The 16,830-nt window shown below is 43.8% G+C and overlaps 1 protein-coding gene across 2 annotated transcripts in view; it reads left to right on the forward strand.

The window, feature by feature from the left end:
* The window catches only part of LOC111968745 (latent-transforming growth factor beta-binding protein 2), an 85,592-nt gene extending 69,111 nt beyond the window's left edge, over positions 1-16,481 (forward strand). For both annotated transcript variants that reach the window (XM_023994593.2, XM_070445195.1), the window contains 12 exons: positions 78-200; positions 899-1,027; positions 9,149-9,283; positions 9,483-9,617; positions 10,500-10,712; positions 10,896-10,982; positions 11,477-11,605; positions 11,714-11,854; positions 12,098-12,271; positions 12,433-12,732; positions 12,855-13,004; positions 14,285-16,481. In XM_023994593.2, coding sequence (XP_023850361.1) covers positions 78-200; positions 899-1,027; positions 9,149-9,283; positions 9,483-9,617; positions 10,500-10,712; positions 10,896-10,982; positions 11,477-11,605; positions 11,714-11,854; positions 12,098-12,271; positions 12,433-12,732; positions 12,855-13,004; positions 14,285-14,472 — 1,904 coding nt within the window. In that variant the 3' untranslated portion in view covers positions 14,473-16,481. The remainder of the gene's footprint in view (positions 1-77; positions 201-898; positions 1,028-9,148; positions 9,284-9,482; positions 9,618-10,499; positions 10,713-10,895; positions 10,983-11,476; positions 11,606-11,713; positions 11,855-12,097; positions 12,272-12,432; positions 12,733-12,854; positions 13,005-14,284) is intronic.
* The last annotated feature ends 349 nt before the right edge of the window (positions 16,482-16,830 follow it).

Raw genomic sequence — 16,830 nt, forward strand, 5'->3', positions numbered from 1 at the left:
GTGTCTCTGTCTTTCTGTGTGTCTGTCTCTGACTCTCTTTCTCTCCCCCCTCTCCTGCTCCTCCTCTCTCCCTCCAGATGTTAATGAGTGCAGTAAGGACGGCGTGTGCTCCCATGGCCAGTGTCTCAACACAGATGGCTCCTACCTCTGCCTGTGTGAGGCTGGCTTCAAGTACTCTGCAGACACAGCTGACTGTGAGGGTAAGAACACTACCAACTTCATAACTCCCTCACTCTACCCACAATCCACTGCTTCTGCCCCAGCTGAAACACAGTGTTTTCACAAAATTTCAGAAGAGTTAATAGAACGTTCCGGTCCCTTTAGACCAGAGTCCGCCGTTTGTGAAACGTTTTTGTAATGATTGATTATGTAGCTGTAGTCTATGCAGTGTCAATGGTGACATTCCCTAAGTGAGAGTTCAACTATGGCTCAGAGGCTTTCCTCTGGCTGTAGTCTTGCGTAAGGGAGCTCCCTGTGGCTCCCACTGCTTCTGCTCCCCATCTTCCCTTGGGGAGTATGAATTACCCCATTGTGGGATGGAGGTGTTTCTCCCTCTGGAACGTGTCCCTTTGCTTCTTCACAAGTTCTTCAGTTCCTGTGCAAATATTGTTCTTGGCCATGCCCAGTGTCTGCTGCTGAGCACTGAGGACAGCAGCACCACAGGCCTCCTGGCCGGGCCTACTCATGCTGGGGAAACATTGTACTGTGAGGAGTGGAGGGGGAATTGGATTGGTGATTGAGTGAGTGTGTGTGCATGTGTGTGTGCATGTATGACATAAGCACATGGATATCTCAGGCCTCCTGGCCGGGACTACTCATGCTGGAGATCCATGCTGCTGTGAAGGGTGAAGAATAGGAATGATGTGTGTATGACATTAGTACATCTTTGTCTCCACAGATCAGAATGAGTGTAAGGAGTATGGTAGCTCGGTGTGTGGCATCTGGCTCTGTGAGAACACCATTGGCTCGTATCGCTGCTTCATGGGCTGCCAGCCTGGCCTGTATGGACAGGACAACCCAGACTGTGGTAAGTAAGTGGACCACAGGCACTGTGCTTAGTCAACAGGCAATGTACTTACTTAGTGGACAGCTGAAGGCACTTGAATATCAGCCTTACTGCTCATTCACCTTGGGCAGTTGTCTGAAAGAAACGCTCTGCATTGTCTCGATGGCCCCCCAGCCCACCCCCATCCTACAGAGATACCGATATCAGCCTGGCACTCACACACACAGAGGCTCATGTGAATCAAATGCTATCAGGTGCACTCAGCCTTCCTGGTCAGGGGATCAGAGTGAGGGGAAATGGGCCCTGAAATTGGGCCACTTGATAATAGGGCCAGGTCTCATCCTCCAGACAATGGGGCTAATGGAGGTTTTTTGGCAAGGGCGATGGGTGTAACCTGATCGCCACTGTTCTCCTCTCTAAGTGGGGCAGGGCTGTCATCTGATGGGACATACGGTACGCTTCTGCTCCGTTGGGTAGCCAAGCTGCTGTCAAGCTGGACAGAGGGTAGCCATGTTGTTGTGTAACTGTCTCCTCTTTCTTATCTAACCACCAATAAGGTTTTTCCACAGCAGCTTGACTGTTACGATCACACATTGTGGATCATGATCCACCACACTGTTTAGGTTGAGCCTGTTAAAACTCAACAGTCCAAGTTATAATACCCCAGAGCATTGTAACAGCTCCATCCTCTCTGGTCCAGTCCAGTGATGCAGCCAGCCGTGGCCATCTCTGACCCACTCCCTCTTCACCTCTGTTCTGATGCCAGCCTCCCTCCTCTCTTCCAGGCTACCCAGCATCTCCCTGGGACATACATACAGTACATCCCCACAAAGCATCACAGACATTGACCACAGAGCTTCTCCTCCCCTCCAGTCCCTGGCCTCAACTCCCTCAGCCTGGGCTGTGGAATCTGAGGACCAAGCCCTCTCACCTCTTTCTCGCCCCTCCACAGCTCAGCATCTTGCACAAAGGCCACTTATTCCAAGGCATTATGGGAGGTTATGGGAGATGCTGCCGTCACCCCAATAAAACGTCCAGGGAGGGAGCTCAATTACTCTTCGACATTTTTGTCTGCTTGTAAAAATCATCCAATATTTAAGAAGGCCATACGCTGTAATTTGCCATTTCTCAGAGGGGCGTTGATTTATTTTTACTCCCGGGCCTCCGATGGGGCGGCGGTTGTCTTTGGCTCTGCTCACCACACTCAATTTGTGGCCATAATACAAAATGGAAAAACAGACGTTCTCCTCAGCAGAGCTTCAGCTGCAACTACGCTCTACCTCCATCCATTGGAGTTGTACACTCAGCCCTGCTATGACAGCCTAGTGTATAGAGTGACGAAGGTAACGTGTTACGTAATCAGATTACTTTTATATGTAGTAAAGTTACGCAGTACTTTTTGAAATTGGGTAATACTATTACAGTTACTTTGTCAAACAATGTTTGCATTACTTTCTGAATTATATCTCTACCGGGCGCGTGTTTCCATGATCCGATCTTGACTTGTTTCCTCATTTACTTTTCGAGTGAGCAGAGAAAGGTCATGACTACAGCTGTTATGGTGACCATATTACCGCCACACCAGCGGTCACGAGTCATGACCGCATTCAAATTCCATGTGAGCATTTAGTCATGGTAACTAGGCTTCTCCAAGCTCTGATGCTGCTGACGGTCATTAGTAGCCTATCAAACTTACTAACTGCCTGGTACTCAGCACTCTACTGTCCATCTAATCACTCTGACATAAATGCAAATGTAAAATCTGAACACTTCATGGGAGCCCTTCAGCTCATGTTGCACAAAATGTTTATAGGCTGTGCAATTGCGTGAGAGAACAGAGTTTTGATGGCCTCTATTAAAAAGAGGAGGATCCCATCAGCTTTCTATAGGCTAGGCCTACTATATTTATTTATCAACTTTCCTTATATTAAACACATTGCTTTGCTTTACAACAGGAGTATTGCCTACCTAGCTGGCATGAATATGAACCATGGGAAAAGTGTCCTCCACTTAAGTGCATAGATTACATATTTTTTCCCCCCTGTTCTGAGACAGGTGCATGATAATGGTCCATTCTAAATCAAAACAAATGTCACACATGTATTATTTAGTATATGTAAAGACAAGATTAAATTAAGAATAGTCTGATGGGTGACAATATTAGCCTATAGTGTGTGAAGTAAGGCAAGATAATAATATGCCCAGTGTGTGAAGTAAGGCAAGATAATAATATGCCCAGTGTGTGAAGTAAGGCAAGAAACAGGCCATGCCTTTTTTTTGTGCGACTTTTTCAAATCATAGTCACACACCTCATGTAGCCTAGCCCATAGGCCTATATGTTTTGATTTGGTTTGTATCACAACTAAAGTGGCCAAATAACTGAGGATCCCTACAGCTTTCTATAGGCTAGGCTAGCTTACTATATTTATTTCTCAACTTTCCTAAAATTAAGCACATTAATCCGCTTTATAACCGCTGTAGAGCCTAACTGGCATACATAGGCGGCGCGCAAGTTTCAAGTTTGGGGAAGATAATTTTCACCATAAAATTGCACCTTTATAATAAAGTATTACATGCATAATCGCATTTGTGGTCATTTTTGAGAATGGTGTTTTTCTGCTAATTGATTACATTTGGAACAATCGTGCCTATAGCCTACTGCCGCGTGCACATTGCTGCGCTTATAATGTGAAGAAATAGCCTAATAGTTTATCAACATTTATCAACATCTGTTGCATCAGCTTCATTGCTTTTAAAAGTTTTTTTTGATGCAAGTGGTTGTATTATTTGGAATCTATCGCATCCCACAACCTGTACTATGCTGGATAGTAGATTCACATAGGCGAGTGCTTTTGCTGTTCGTTAGGCCTACTCATCTTGTTGGCTGACGAACAGTTCTGGACAGTTCTTATAACATCAATATGCGCCTCGGAATTCAATAAGAGGGATGCACGCAGTTGCGTCCCCAATGTGTCTGTCTTCACTTGTAGCCTACTTCGGAGCTGAGATGCCATGCTATGTTGTCGTCTTAGGTCTCTCTTTATGAAGTGTTGTGTTGTCTCTTTTGTCATGATTTGTGTTTTGTCCTATATAAAAATAAAAATAAAGTATATATTTTTAATCCCAGCCCCATCCAAATTAGAATTTGTTCTTAACTGACTTGCATAGTTAAATAATGGTTACATTTTTTTTAAAGAAGAACCCGATCAGAAATGAGATATCTTCAGAGAGACATGTGGCCACACACGGGTGATGTCACAGGGATGACGTTGGAGAGGTGAAGCAGGTACGGGGAGTCAAACATTTAATATGGAACGGACATGGAACGAGACAGGAACAGCGTCAGCACATGGGTAACACAGACAAATAACAATCAATGCAGCAGCGGGAAGCAGAGCTGGGGAACTGACAAATATAGGGGAGGTAATAAACAGGTGATGAGTGAGTTCAGGTGAGTCCAATATCGCTGATGCGCGTGATGAGGGAAGGCAGGTGTGCGTAATTGATGATGGCAGGAGTGCGTGATGCAGGGCAGCCTGGCACCCTCGAGCGCCATGGGGGAAGAGCGGGAGCAGGCATGACAGGGGATGCTGCCGGGAAATTCGAGGCCTGGTGAGAATATGATCAAGTGCTTGTCAAATTGTGAATGAGAGACTGATTAAGTGTGTGCAGCCTGCACAAAAAAACAAAGCAGAGCTCATGCCTTTAGAGTCGCATCATTGAGCCTTAGAATGTATAAAAATCTAAACATATAGCCCAATGTTTGTATCACAACTAAAGTTGCATAAATAACTCTAAATTAATCATATAGGAGGACCCGTTTCTTTGTTAACCGTTAACAGAAAATAGCCGCATGTGCTCACTCCTTCTGAAATCATTTGGAGAAAATATCCTTTCTGTTTTATTCAGCTATGTTCAATTGTATTCTTCATACTATAAAAAATATAAAATAATGCCATGAAATTCTAAGCAAATCTTTTCTGCTAAACTAACTAGTGTAGCCCAAAGCCATATGGCATAGCCAGATCAGGGCCTAACATAAGGACAATTCAGAGTATGCTATTATGTTCTTCTGAAATAGACTTATCATGTTTCTTTAGACCTGTCTAAAATGAATAATGGATTTATTGTGATGGTGTAGGCTATAATAAATTGATTTAGATTTAGATTTTTTCAAATGTAGCTGTTCCAAAGGTCCGCATCAGTAGCTTGTAGGCTATGCGTGGAAGCCAGGAGATGCTAAACATGTTTATGTTAATTAAGGGTCAATTACTATGAGACCGGCAGGTATTTGCTTGACAATCACCGGCTGACAAAATTTCATGACCACCACAGCCCTAGTCATGACAGCTGCTGTCCATAGAAATGTATAGAGGGCGCACCTCTGATCGTTGCCATTGATCGCTTCGGTGATAGCAAAGTCCATAGAGGGTTTTCCCTTCTAGTGGCAAGTGTGCCCTCTACATCTCTATGGTCCATGTACTTGCGATCTATAACCAGAACTGGTGGCTCAAGAGAAAGATTTTGAATGAAAAAATAGAAAAAAAATCTGTACAGATGTTGGCTTAAAGTATATATGGCTAATTAAGCAGCCAATATATATAGTGTAGCACTTGTAGACTTCCACAGGAAAGCCGTGCAACAGATGAAAGTAACCTATTTTTGGTAGGGCTTACCTTGCTCCCTCCGACAGTCAAACAGAGAGATTTTTAGATTTTTTAATGAAAGTAACCCAAAGTAATATAACTGGTAATATAACATGTTACTTTCCACACAGAATAATATTGTAAAGTAACGTGTTACTTTTGTTCAATGTAACGAGTAATATCTCAACTAATCCCAACACTGGTGAGTACTGTATGAGAAAAGCAGTGTGTGATTGTCAATGTGTTGGAAAAGAAACCTGCATCTCATTTTGATCCTTTCTTTCCAGCTGCAGTTCAGCATTGTGGCTATCAATTTTGTGTGGCTGTGGCTTGTCTTTAATAAGGCATACAGGGCTGGAAATGGTTTGTGGTCACACTGTCTCCTACCTCCCACACTTACTAATGTATGGAAATGTGACGGGTTTCAAAAGACATTTAGCACGCTGTGGTCACTGTGGTCTAGATGTAGGGCAATGTCAGGGAATGTAGGGCGATTTTGAGCAATGGGCATGCATACACATTTTATAAAACAGGGTTTAACCTTGGAGGTAACCCAGGTCAGGCGGGGTCGGGAATGAAACGACAGATGAAACAGGGAAAATAAATACCCCTCCTCATCCCCGACCAATCCTACGCATCAAATAACCCTGGCCTGCATATGGGTCCAATCAGGCCAGGGTTTAACCAGGGAACCAGGAATAGGGGAGACGTGTGAAGGGTGAGCCAGCAGTCAGCTAGCCTCACAGGTCCACCATGTGCTCCACATTACAACACGCACAGAGACCCCCACTTAACCTGCTCATCTGATCTAGCCTGCACCATTACCAAGCCGGGTGGATCCACACTCAGGAAGGGGCTCCTGGGTCAGACCATTAGGAAGGGGGGGGGGGGGTAATGGAGAAGATGGCCCCAGATAGCCTGTATTGTTAGAGTATGCATTTCCCACAGGCCATTTAGCCTCAGATATTTTATTAACATGCTCACTCTCTGGCTGGACAGTCAGTCTTAATTAAAGAGTTTAGTAGGTCTGTTAGTCCAAGGGTTTCGAAGAATCCGAGTCAAAGACATGGCCATGGAAAGACTATTAAAGACATTTGGCCCAGACATTCCCCTTGGTCCCCGAGATGATGATTTGATAGCATCATGCACGCCACTACATGTAAAAATGGGAACATTGTTTCCATGTTTCAGATGGATGAAAACCTTGAGGCAGACACTGATTATTTCATGTAGCAGCTGAGTGCTTAGATGACCTTCCTGAGAGACCTCCCAGCTGGCTGCATTACTTACGCTGACATCCAAAACCCCACTTAAGTTTTTCACATATGCCAAAATGTTCTTCAGTGTTACAGTATACACCTCATCTTACTACAAGTCTGTAGCAAGGCCTCAAAGTCCAAAAGTAAACATTTTAATGGGGAAACGGCTACATGTTTTTGATAATTGCCCCCTTTGTTTGTGTTTACAAACATCCAAATGTTTGTAAACACAAAGTTTGGATTTTGGTGGCTCATATTTATGTCCCAATGTCAACTTTCGTCTTCATCATGCCAGAGTCATTTGGCTGACATCACTATTAGCACCATCTTCTGGATGGCTTTGCCTCTCCCTGCCCCCTGGACAGTGGGTCAGGCCTCCCAGAATGCACTCCTCTGTAATGTAATAGTACAGCAGGGCCCAAGCCAAGCCCTCTCCGTCCCTGCTGAATAGATTGCTTAATGCAGTCGCTCTGGCTGACTCTCCTCATTCCTCGAATGATGCAGCATTTACGAGAGCTAGGAGACAGAATAAAAATCTGATAGACAATATGTGAATGTCATTAATTTTTTTCCTCTACAAATCTGCTGACTTATGTATCCACTGTATTTTCATTTGCTCCCAATTGATGCGTTAGCATGTTTAATAAGACACACTGGGCTACTAGATGCCCTGAAGGTGATGTATACTTTACTACCTACTGTACCTGGCATTATGTCATGCCCATAATGTTGTGACATATAGCGAAAAGAATACACTACCAGATACTTCTCCATTTTCCCACTACTGTAAATGCCCTGTAAACCATTAGCTTTCGCTGAGTCAGGCGTTTTGATTCTAATTAGAAAATAACACACACAGCATGTGGCCTCTATCAATGGAGATGTTAGCAAACTTCCCTCAAATTCCAAAAAATGTATTTTTTTATGAATGTGGCTTTTGTGGTCATTTTACCTTTGTGTGATCTCTAGGGCAGGCTTTCCCAAACCCGGTGCCCCCCCTGGGTGCACGTTTTGGTTTTTGCCCTATCACTACACAGCTGACTCAAATAATCAATACTTGATGATGAGATGGTTATTTGAATCAGTGTCTGTAATGCTGGGGGGGGGGCGGGGGGGTTGTGTGTCACATAACCTGGTGACTTGGAACATGGCCAGAGCACAAGCAGGTTAACATTGACCAGTGATCAAACCATATGTTTGTTTTTTTAAACAATTATAATCAGTCTGGCCTCTAAGAGTATCTGTCTTTGGCCTCTGCGCTGTGCAATGTACGCCAAGAAATACGAAATGATGTATGTGAGAAATTGCTAACAAATGCTCCCTTAAAACAGAGGGTGGTTGGGAATCAGAGCTGTTAGCACTAGTGTTATATGGTCCAGTGTTAAGGTCCATGCGTTCCTCTACTCACACATTCAATGTACACATAACAAGGTCTTTCCCCTGGCTTCATTAAACATGCTTTATGATATATGGCTGTGCATGCGAGCAGCTGCACACAGTTGCCAGGTCTGGTCCTCTACATCCTTTTGCACGCAGAAAATATTCTGAATGAGTCCAGATCAGCTCCCCTGTTTAGATTTCTTGCATGGGACACATTTTTGGAATTACAAAAGTAAGATGTCAAATAAAAAAAATAGGGAAATTTAGGGAACAATGCGGGCCTGTAAGAGTTGTTGCACGAAATGTGCATTCATTCAAATCTTAGTTACCCGTAGCCGTTTTGACAAAATGTCTCTGAAGTAGCTTATGTGGATGTGCAGGCCCCTCCATGTCTGTAAACCAGTCCCATGTTGTTACATAATCCAAGACCTCACTGGGCCAGAAAGTAAGCAACAGGTCACTTCTCACTCCATAGACCCCAGCAGAGGAACCCTTAGATCCTAAAGGCTTCCAGATGCTGGCTCTACTTTAACACAATGTAGCCATGCTGAGGCAGCCCTTACAGACGTTTCACTGGGCTCATTGATAGCCATCGGAGTCAGCAGAATGGATTCAATCAATTGATCTGTGTCCCCCACAAAGCTGTAAACGATCCCATTCTCCCCCTGTATTCATTTGACATGTTATGATGATGGTGATTGCTATTGCAAGTTGTAGCGGTAGTAGTGTTTATTTTAGTATTGCAACACACTCTCATTAGCAAGCCAGTCATGTGAAATGGTACAGTTATACACATGTAGCAGAGAAACATTGGAATGTGTTATTTTATGCTCACCTTTGGGTGCCCTCTTGTTTAGATATCGATGAGTGTGTGAATGAGAACATCTGTGGGGACCATGGCTTCTGTGAGAACACAGACGGCTCCTACCGTTGTCAGTGTGACCGGGGTTACACCAACCCCTCTGGTGATGCCGGGGCCCATGGCTGTGTAGGTGAGTAACTGTTAAATGATACACTCCACTGGTTAGCATGGTCAGTTACTGTATACAGTACCAATGTACTGTATTCATTGTACATGGTGGTATGTGTGTACGTGTGTGTTTGTACGCACACATGTGTCTGTGTGTATATGCTTTGCATCCGTGTGTGAACCTCAGTGTGACTTTAACCCCCCTCTCCCATTCCGTGGAGACGTGAACGAGTGTGAGATGAGCGCAGCGCTGTGTGGAGAGGCCCTGTGTGAGAACGTGGACGGCAGCTTCCTGTGCATCTGCCCCAGCGACAATGAGGAATTTGATCCCATCACCAGCCAGTGCCGACCGCAGGGTAACAGCACACACAGGGACTTATGGGACTTAAGTGTTCGTCCTATCGCTGGGGGATTGAATTTTCACTGTCTTCACATCTGGGGAATAAATTGCAGGAAAGAACAAATTGCAGAAAAACTATTCCAGCTATCCTTTACAGAATTGATTTGCTGTGCTCAGAACAACTCACTCCAAATTCTCCCCCAGTCAAATTCCCCCGAAGACATACAAGGATAAGGTATAGCTATTGGCAAAACTGCCATGGAAAGATCTCTCAGAAACACTAACAGTGTTCACTGTAAACAGATTACTGAAATAAAGGTCCAGCTTACCTTGTCTGTGGCATTGGCTTGTCTTTAGCTTGACATGGGCATGTATACACAGACGGGACATATTTACATTAATAAGCACAATGTTCTCGGCGGGGATGTTTTTGTTCTCGTTCAGTATTATTAAGCCCCAAGTATGCCTTGTGTACTTTGACCACATTTTACTTTTGACGTGTGCTAATCAATCATGTCAGAATGAATGGTGTGTTGACTCCCATGCCAGTGTTTCCATTTGGCAATGCCCACTGCTTAACTGTGAATGCCTGAGACCATGTCTGTGGATAAATGAGCAGCTGAAGGTACTCCAGCCTACTGCCTGCCTGCCCTACTGTAAGACATGGTTCTCTTGACCAGGGGAAACAGTGGCACTCATTAATACTGTTAGACATGGGGCCAATTAGACTGACTGATTCTCACTGATATCATGATGGCAATAAATATGATATCTAGTGGTAATAGATGTAGTCTTTACTCTAGTAATTCAACTAGAGTCACAATTTATTCTGCAAATCCCCTCCAATTATTCACCTCTGCATCTATTTCTCTTCATGAGTGGTCTGATTGTCCCACAGCTGCTACAGATGAAGATGCTCCTCCTCATCCTCCTCCTAAGCCAGCCTCACCCACAGAGGAGCAGAGGAAGGAGTGTTACTACAACCTGAACGATGCTAACTTCTGTGACAACGTGCTGTCTCGCAACACGACCAAGCAGGAGTGCTGCTGCACGGTGGGGTCCGGTTGGGGGGACGACTGTGAGATCCACCCCTGCCCTGTCCCAGGGAGAGGTAGGCTTACTACACTACTATTTGGGACTGAGTGACACTCCCAAGAGGGATCATATCATCACGATTTAGGAGATAGATTCAGATACAACTTTTCACATACTGTAGGCTTACTCCCTCTCAATACACTATGTATGATGCAGTGTTACACTATGTTTGTCCATTCATTCTTGTTTGTTTCTTCAGAGGAGTATAACCAGTTGTGTCCACATGGTAGTGGTCTTCTGCCCCAAGCGGTTTCCTCCCACAGCCTGGAACAGCAGAGTTTCAAAGGTACTTTACTCCCATGTTGCCTCCTCAAGCCACTGGCTTCTGTTTACAGTCGGTATACCTGAGGTTTCACAGTTTTTCCTTCTCCCATAACTTTGTACCAACACAAAGAAAATTGCAGTTTCAGCTCCCCTTTTCTTTCCACCAATGGCAGCTGTTAAAAACATCCGGAATAATTTCCCACCTCATTTATGGTTCTCTTTCAAGCTAGCCATTTACACCGTGACGAGATACCTGCATACCCAGCTAATTAAGCACAAGTGTTGCACCCAGTGCTGTAGCTAGTTACAGCACATGCATACATTTTTGTAAGATTCTATAGACATTCACCTTGGCCTACACAAAGGCAGATTCTAGAGGTGAAATAGGAAAGAAAAGGTGATTTTGTGTATAGTGTATGTGAATTTATTTGAACAGGTATTGATTCTTCACCCCTCTTTCCCTCCCTCTTGTTCTCTCTCTCTGTGTTTGTCCGTCTCTCCTCTCTCTCTCACCAGATGTGGATGAGTGTAAGATGTTTGAGCCAGATATCTGTAAGAATGGCCGTTGTTCTAACATCTTCTCCTCGTACTCCTGCTTCTGCCGTACAGGCTTCTACTACGACAACATCCGTCTGGAGTGTGTGGGTAAGGGCCGCTCGCTGTGTCTCTGCTTTTCCCTGTTCCACGAAACCTGCTCCAAATCTCAACTTTTAGACCCAGTTGTTGACGTGTGTTTATGTGTGTGTGTTCCAGATTATGACGAGTGCCTGACAGAGAAGGCGTGTGTCGGTGGGGTGTGTGTGAATACCCCTGGCTCTTTCAACTGCTTCTGCAGTCCTCCTCTGGTCCTGGACACCACCTGCCGCCACTGCATCAGCGTCAACACCACCGAGGGTGCGATTCAGACACACACTCACACAGCAGCAGCAGCACACTTTTACAGATAAACTACATCCTCCATCTCAGTTTATCCAGATTAAATGGTTACCAGCCAGATTATTGATTCATCTGTTCAACATTGACAACATAAAGTTTGTAAAACCTCCTCCAACTCCATCCTTTCCTCTTTTGTAAATCACTCTCTTCCCTTCTTCCTTCCTTCCCTCTCTCATCTCTCCTCCATCCCCTGCCCCACAGAGATTGATGAGCCTGATGAGGACATCCATCTGGACATCTGCTGGCGGGACATGATAGAATTGTATGTGTGTATCCAGCCCCTCATCGGATGGAGGACCACCTACACAGAGTGCTGCTGTCTCTATGGAGTGGCCTGGAGTGAACAATGTGCCTTCTGCCCCAGTAGGGACTCTGGTAAATAACAAATGGCAGATGTAGTTGTCATTCATAGTTATTATGTAGCTGAAATAATTTGTGTGACGGCTTGTAACGGTCTAAATGCAACACTGACGTGTGTGTGTGTGTGTGTGTGTGTGTGTGTGTGTGTGTGTGTGTGTGTGTGTGTGTTGGATCAGATGACTACGCATTACTTTGTAACCTACCTAGGAGAAGGGGCTCTGACAGTCTACGAGAGAGGCCAGGCAATGAGTTCGGCCCTGGTGTCGAGGGTCCTGAAGGGCCCTATGTCCCCCCCTACTGGGACAACTATGGAGGAGGGCCCATTTCTGGGCCTGGGGGTACCTACTACAACCCAGAGGACACCCAGGGCAATACCAACGACTATGGCTCACGAGTGAGAGACAGAGAACCGTCACTACGCGTCCCCATCCACCGGCCAAGAGAGTTCCAGCCTCACCCTGTAGACTCTAACAATGGTAACCTCATTAGAAATATATATTTTTTTTTAAAGACACATTTATTAATATTATTGCTAATGCATGGTGAAATGCTACCTCTGTAGGGACTCCTAATTATTTCATATTCTGTTTGCAATCAGACCACTATGATGGCTTTGAAGGCCTGCGAGCAGAAGAGTGTGGTATCCTGAACGGCTGTGAGAATGGCCGGTGTGTGCGCGTGAGGGAAGGTTACACCTGTGACTGCTTTGATGGATATGAGCTTGACCTCACCAAAATGGCCTGCATCGGTAGGTTCCTCTCCCAGTGTTTCATAATGAACCACCCATATTCAGACTCAGATTCTCCTCTGTGTTTCAAGTAAATATATCATTGCTTTTTGGAATTCCTAGAAACAAATTATTCAATGATCTGTTCCATTTTCCCACTTTTGAAAATTATGTATGTTGTGGGGCTAAGATCAAACCCTGCTTTAGAATGAAGAAGCCTCCCCGAGGTTTATGCCTTTTGGAGACGGGTCTCTCTTAATGAGGTAACTCACCCTGCAATATCACGCAGCCCAATGAAAGACTCACATTTACCATCTTGCTTTGGTTATTTTTAATGGGAAACTGATCAAAGTACTCTGACTGGATTGTTCTTTACCCTCCTGACTGAATATATAGACACACCCTGCCAACAGGCCGAGAGGCCTTGAATCGCAGCCACATCGTGTAATACATGGATATTACACATTTTAAATGTGTCGTGTTTGTTTAATTTGAAAGTGAAACCCCTCTCTCATAATGATGTGCTGAGATTACTGAATGGACCAGGACTATCCCCATAGAGAATCATCAGGCCCAAGGCCAACACAGGGCGAATGGAGTGGATTCCCACTCTGTGGTTCTAATTTGTGAAAACACTTGAGGGAGCGAAGCTTTCCTTTCCAAGTGTCATGTTATAAATACCACCAACATTTCCCACACAGAAATTAGGTAAACAGAGAGAGGAGGTTTGAGTTTGACTGCAGAGAAATGACACCAAACCTCCCATGCCAGATTAGGAAATAGAAACCACTTGAAGGCCAACAATGTAATGGCATTTTAGTGTAAGCAAAAACATCTGACTTGTCAGATGTACTGTATGTATGGCCAGAGAAGAGTTCATGTCTTATCAAACACGCAATACGACGCCATGCTTGATTTGTGTAAATGATTAGTGTAAAGATGTGCTGCTGCCTTTCAGATAAAATTGCATAACATGTATACAGAGAGGGGGGGCAGAAAGAGAGAGATGGGTGTGTGACAGAGAGTTGGAATGAGTGAACAGGGATATTGTTAATGTGGGAAGCAAGAATAAAAGTGCTTAAGTGATACGTATGAATGTAGTTTTCATAAGTACTGAGAGTCGGGCATCTCTTTAGGCCCCTCTGTCGCCAGAGAACTGCTGTGACTGTGGTCCCATCCTACCACCCACACTGACCAGGCCACTCCGCTGGACTGTTGACACAGGACGTGTGGTGGGAACAGCTGCAGTTGCAGTGAAATTGGTCTACTCTCTTAACACTGCCTGTCTCCTTTTCCTGCAGACATAAACGAGTGTGAGGACATCAGTGATAAAGTGGCGCTGTGTAAGAATGGGGCCTGTACCAACACTGAGGGGTCGTACAAGTGCACCTGCCTGCCCGGCTTCCAGGCCTCCGCCAAGCCCCATGAATGTATCCCAGAGGTCCCATTGTCTGGCCTCAGAGAGAGTGGCTGGAAACTGAGAGTGTAACTGTTGGGAGGTTCTACTCTCCTCCCTCCACCACCCCTCATCCCCGCCCTCTCACGGGGCCTGGCACTAAACCTCCAAGAACGCTGAAACGTCCACGCTTATCCCCTAAACACGCACACCGACACACATACAATTCTCTCATTGGCTTTTTCATCTTTTCTTTCTACCACACACACATACTCATTCACATTTCCACAGGGGACCAGAAGCTATGCAGTGAATGTATTCCATGGGATATCCTATTTCTTAAGATTTGCATTTTGCCTTAAAGGGATTTTATGAGGACTGACCTTTTATTCAGTGACCCCAGACAGTTTGCTATGCATACATACATATTTTATACATTGTTTTTCTCCTCCATTTATCTTTTGGATTAATTATTTATTTCATGTACATGACAAGGCTCTGCAAAGTTACAATGAAAACCATTTCAGAGGGCAGATATGATTTATATTGTCTTATTTGTCAGACCTATAGACTTTACTAATGATGAGGGGAAACAGTGTGAATTGTTTTTGAAGTTGGATAACTAAACCTGGAGGAAGCTGATTGCTTGCTACATGTTATTCATATTGTAACATAATAATCACATTGCTATACAGGGAGTCACTTTGAAACCACTTTTTACTTGTATTTGGGATGCTTTTGTGGTCAGCGAGGCCTAGAAGAAAAAAAAACACTTCACCCACTGGTCTTCTGTGTTTCTCTGGGTCTTGAAAAACCACTTGGACTTGCATAACAGTCCTTAGTCCTCATCCTCCAAGCTAAAAAGGTTCCAATGGTGGCAAGGTAGTCTCAAGAGCAAGAACTGGGATCAAACAAGGTCCAACTCATCTTCATAGGCTGTTACGATGTTGCTTCAATCTGTCACCAGTACAAAAGTATACTGAAGAAAAAGAGGGCATTGAGTATGGAGCATTGAGTACGGGCTTGGAAAGGCTGTAAATGTATATGATGGTCTATGATAGATATGTAATATGTTTGTATAGGGTCCACTAGCACTCTCCCACTAGTCAGAGTAGAAGACACGTACAATATCCCGTGGCAAATTCTCCTTACATTCAACCACACATTCACAATTGACATCAGATCCCATGTAAGAACATTCCCATTGATGCATCTCTGAATGTGAGTAAAGGCTTTGTTGAAAAGGTTTGGGATATTTTGTACAGATCTAGTACTATGTATTAATTTTTTGTTACATTCTAATAATGCATATAGTGCAACCAATATTTTTGTTTGACAAAAAAAAATCCAGCATTACAGCTTAGCCATATGTAGATTTATATATATTTCTGTTAAAATGTTTTTAAACATATCTTTGTATGAGAAAAGTGGTTTACACTGTACCAGATAAAGTATATGTATCCTGCCCTGTGGAGCAGACATTGAAATGTAATTTTAGGGGAATGGCAGCACTGTTTTCAACACAATGTGGTGCCATTGATCCTACAAGTACAATACAAAGACACATGCCTTTTAAAATACAACCATTATCTGTTGTGCCATTAAAACTAAACCTTTTTTGCCTTTCAAATAATCTTACTGGGATCAGCATGTCATTCTAGTGATGTTTTTCAATAAATTTAGTGACCACATTCAGCATTTCCAATTAAAAATAAACATTGTCCTTTGCATTCAAGTCACTAGAAACACATGATTGCTGATTGGTCATGTTCTCAAACTTTCCATTCAGAGAGATCTTGCCAGAACCTATCTTATACATATTTGGAGGATGCCTTCTTTCAATGACTGATGCCCTTGGCCTGTATTCAAAGAGATGTTTATGGTCTGTACTCTATCTATACTGTATGATTCATTCCTCCACAAGTCTTACATTGATGTTATACAAATTGTGAACATGTATTTGATATTACTTAATAAGGCTTTGTAAACCACAAGTTGTGGTGTAGGCTGTGGTCTATGAAAATATCATGTTCATTCCTTTTGTTTACCTCTAAACTATAGTTACTAATCAGTCATCAAAATAAAATTTGAAAATATCTACATTTCTCTCCCTTATCTGTGGAATATGCGACACACATTACACAATAATATACTTCATTACAATAATATTTCTAAACCGTATGTTTATAATGCAAATATACTGTACTTTCAGCTCAAATATTCAGCTCAAATGGAGAATGTTATGCATTGTGAGCATCCGTTGACAGTGTGAGCCTGTGATTTCTTGTGCTCTGACGCCACCCAGTGGCCTTCTGGTACAGCTCAACCACGGCGAGTGCAAAACAGATCCTTGGGACGTCCCTAACCTAAACCCTAACCTTAAATGCTACCCTTATCTTAACTAGAACCACAACCATTACCTACCCCTAACCAATTTAAATGTCAACTTCA

Source organism: Salvelinus sp. IW2-2015, linkage group LG9 (genome assembly GCF_002910315.2).
Source record: "Salvelinus sp. IW2-2015 linkage group LG9, ASM291031v2, whole genome shotgun sequence".
Lineage (NCBI taxonomy): Eukaryota > Metazoa > Chordata > Actinopteri > Salmoniformes > Salmonidae > Salvelinus > Salvelinus sp. IW2-2015.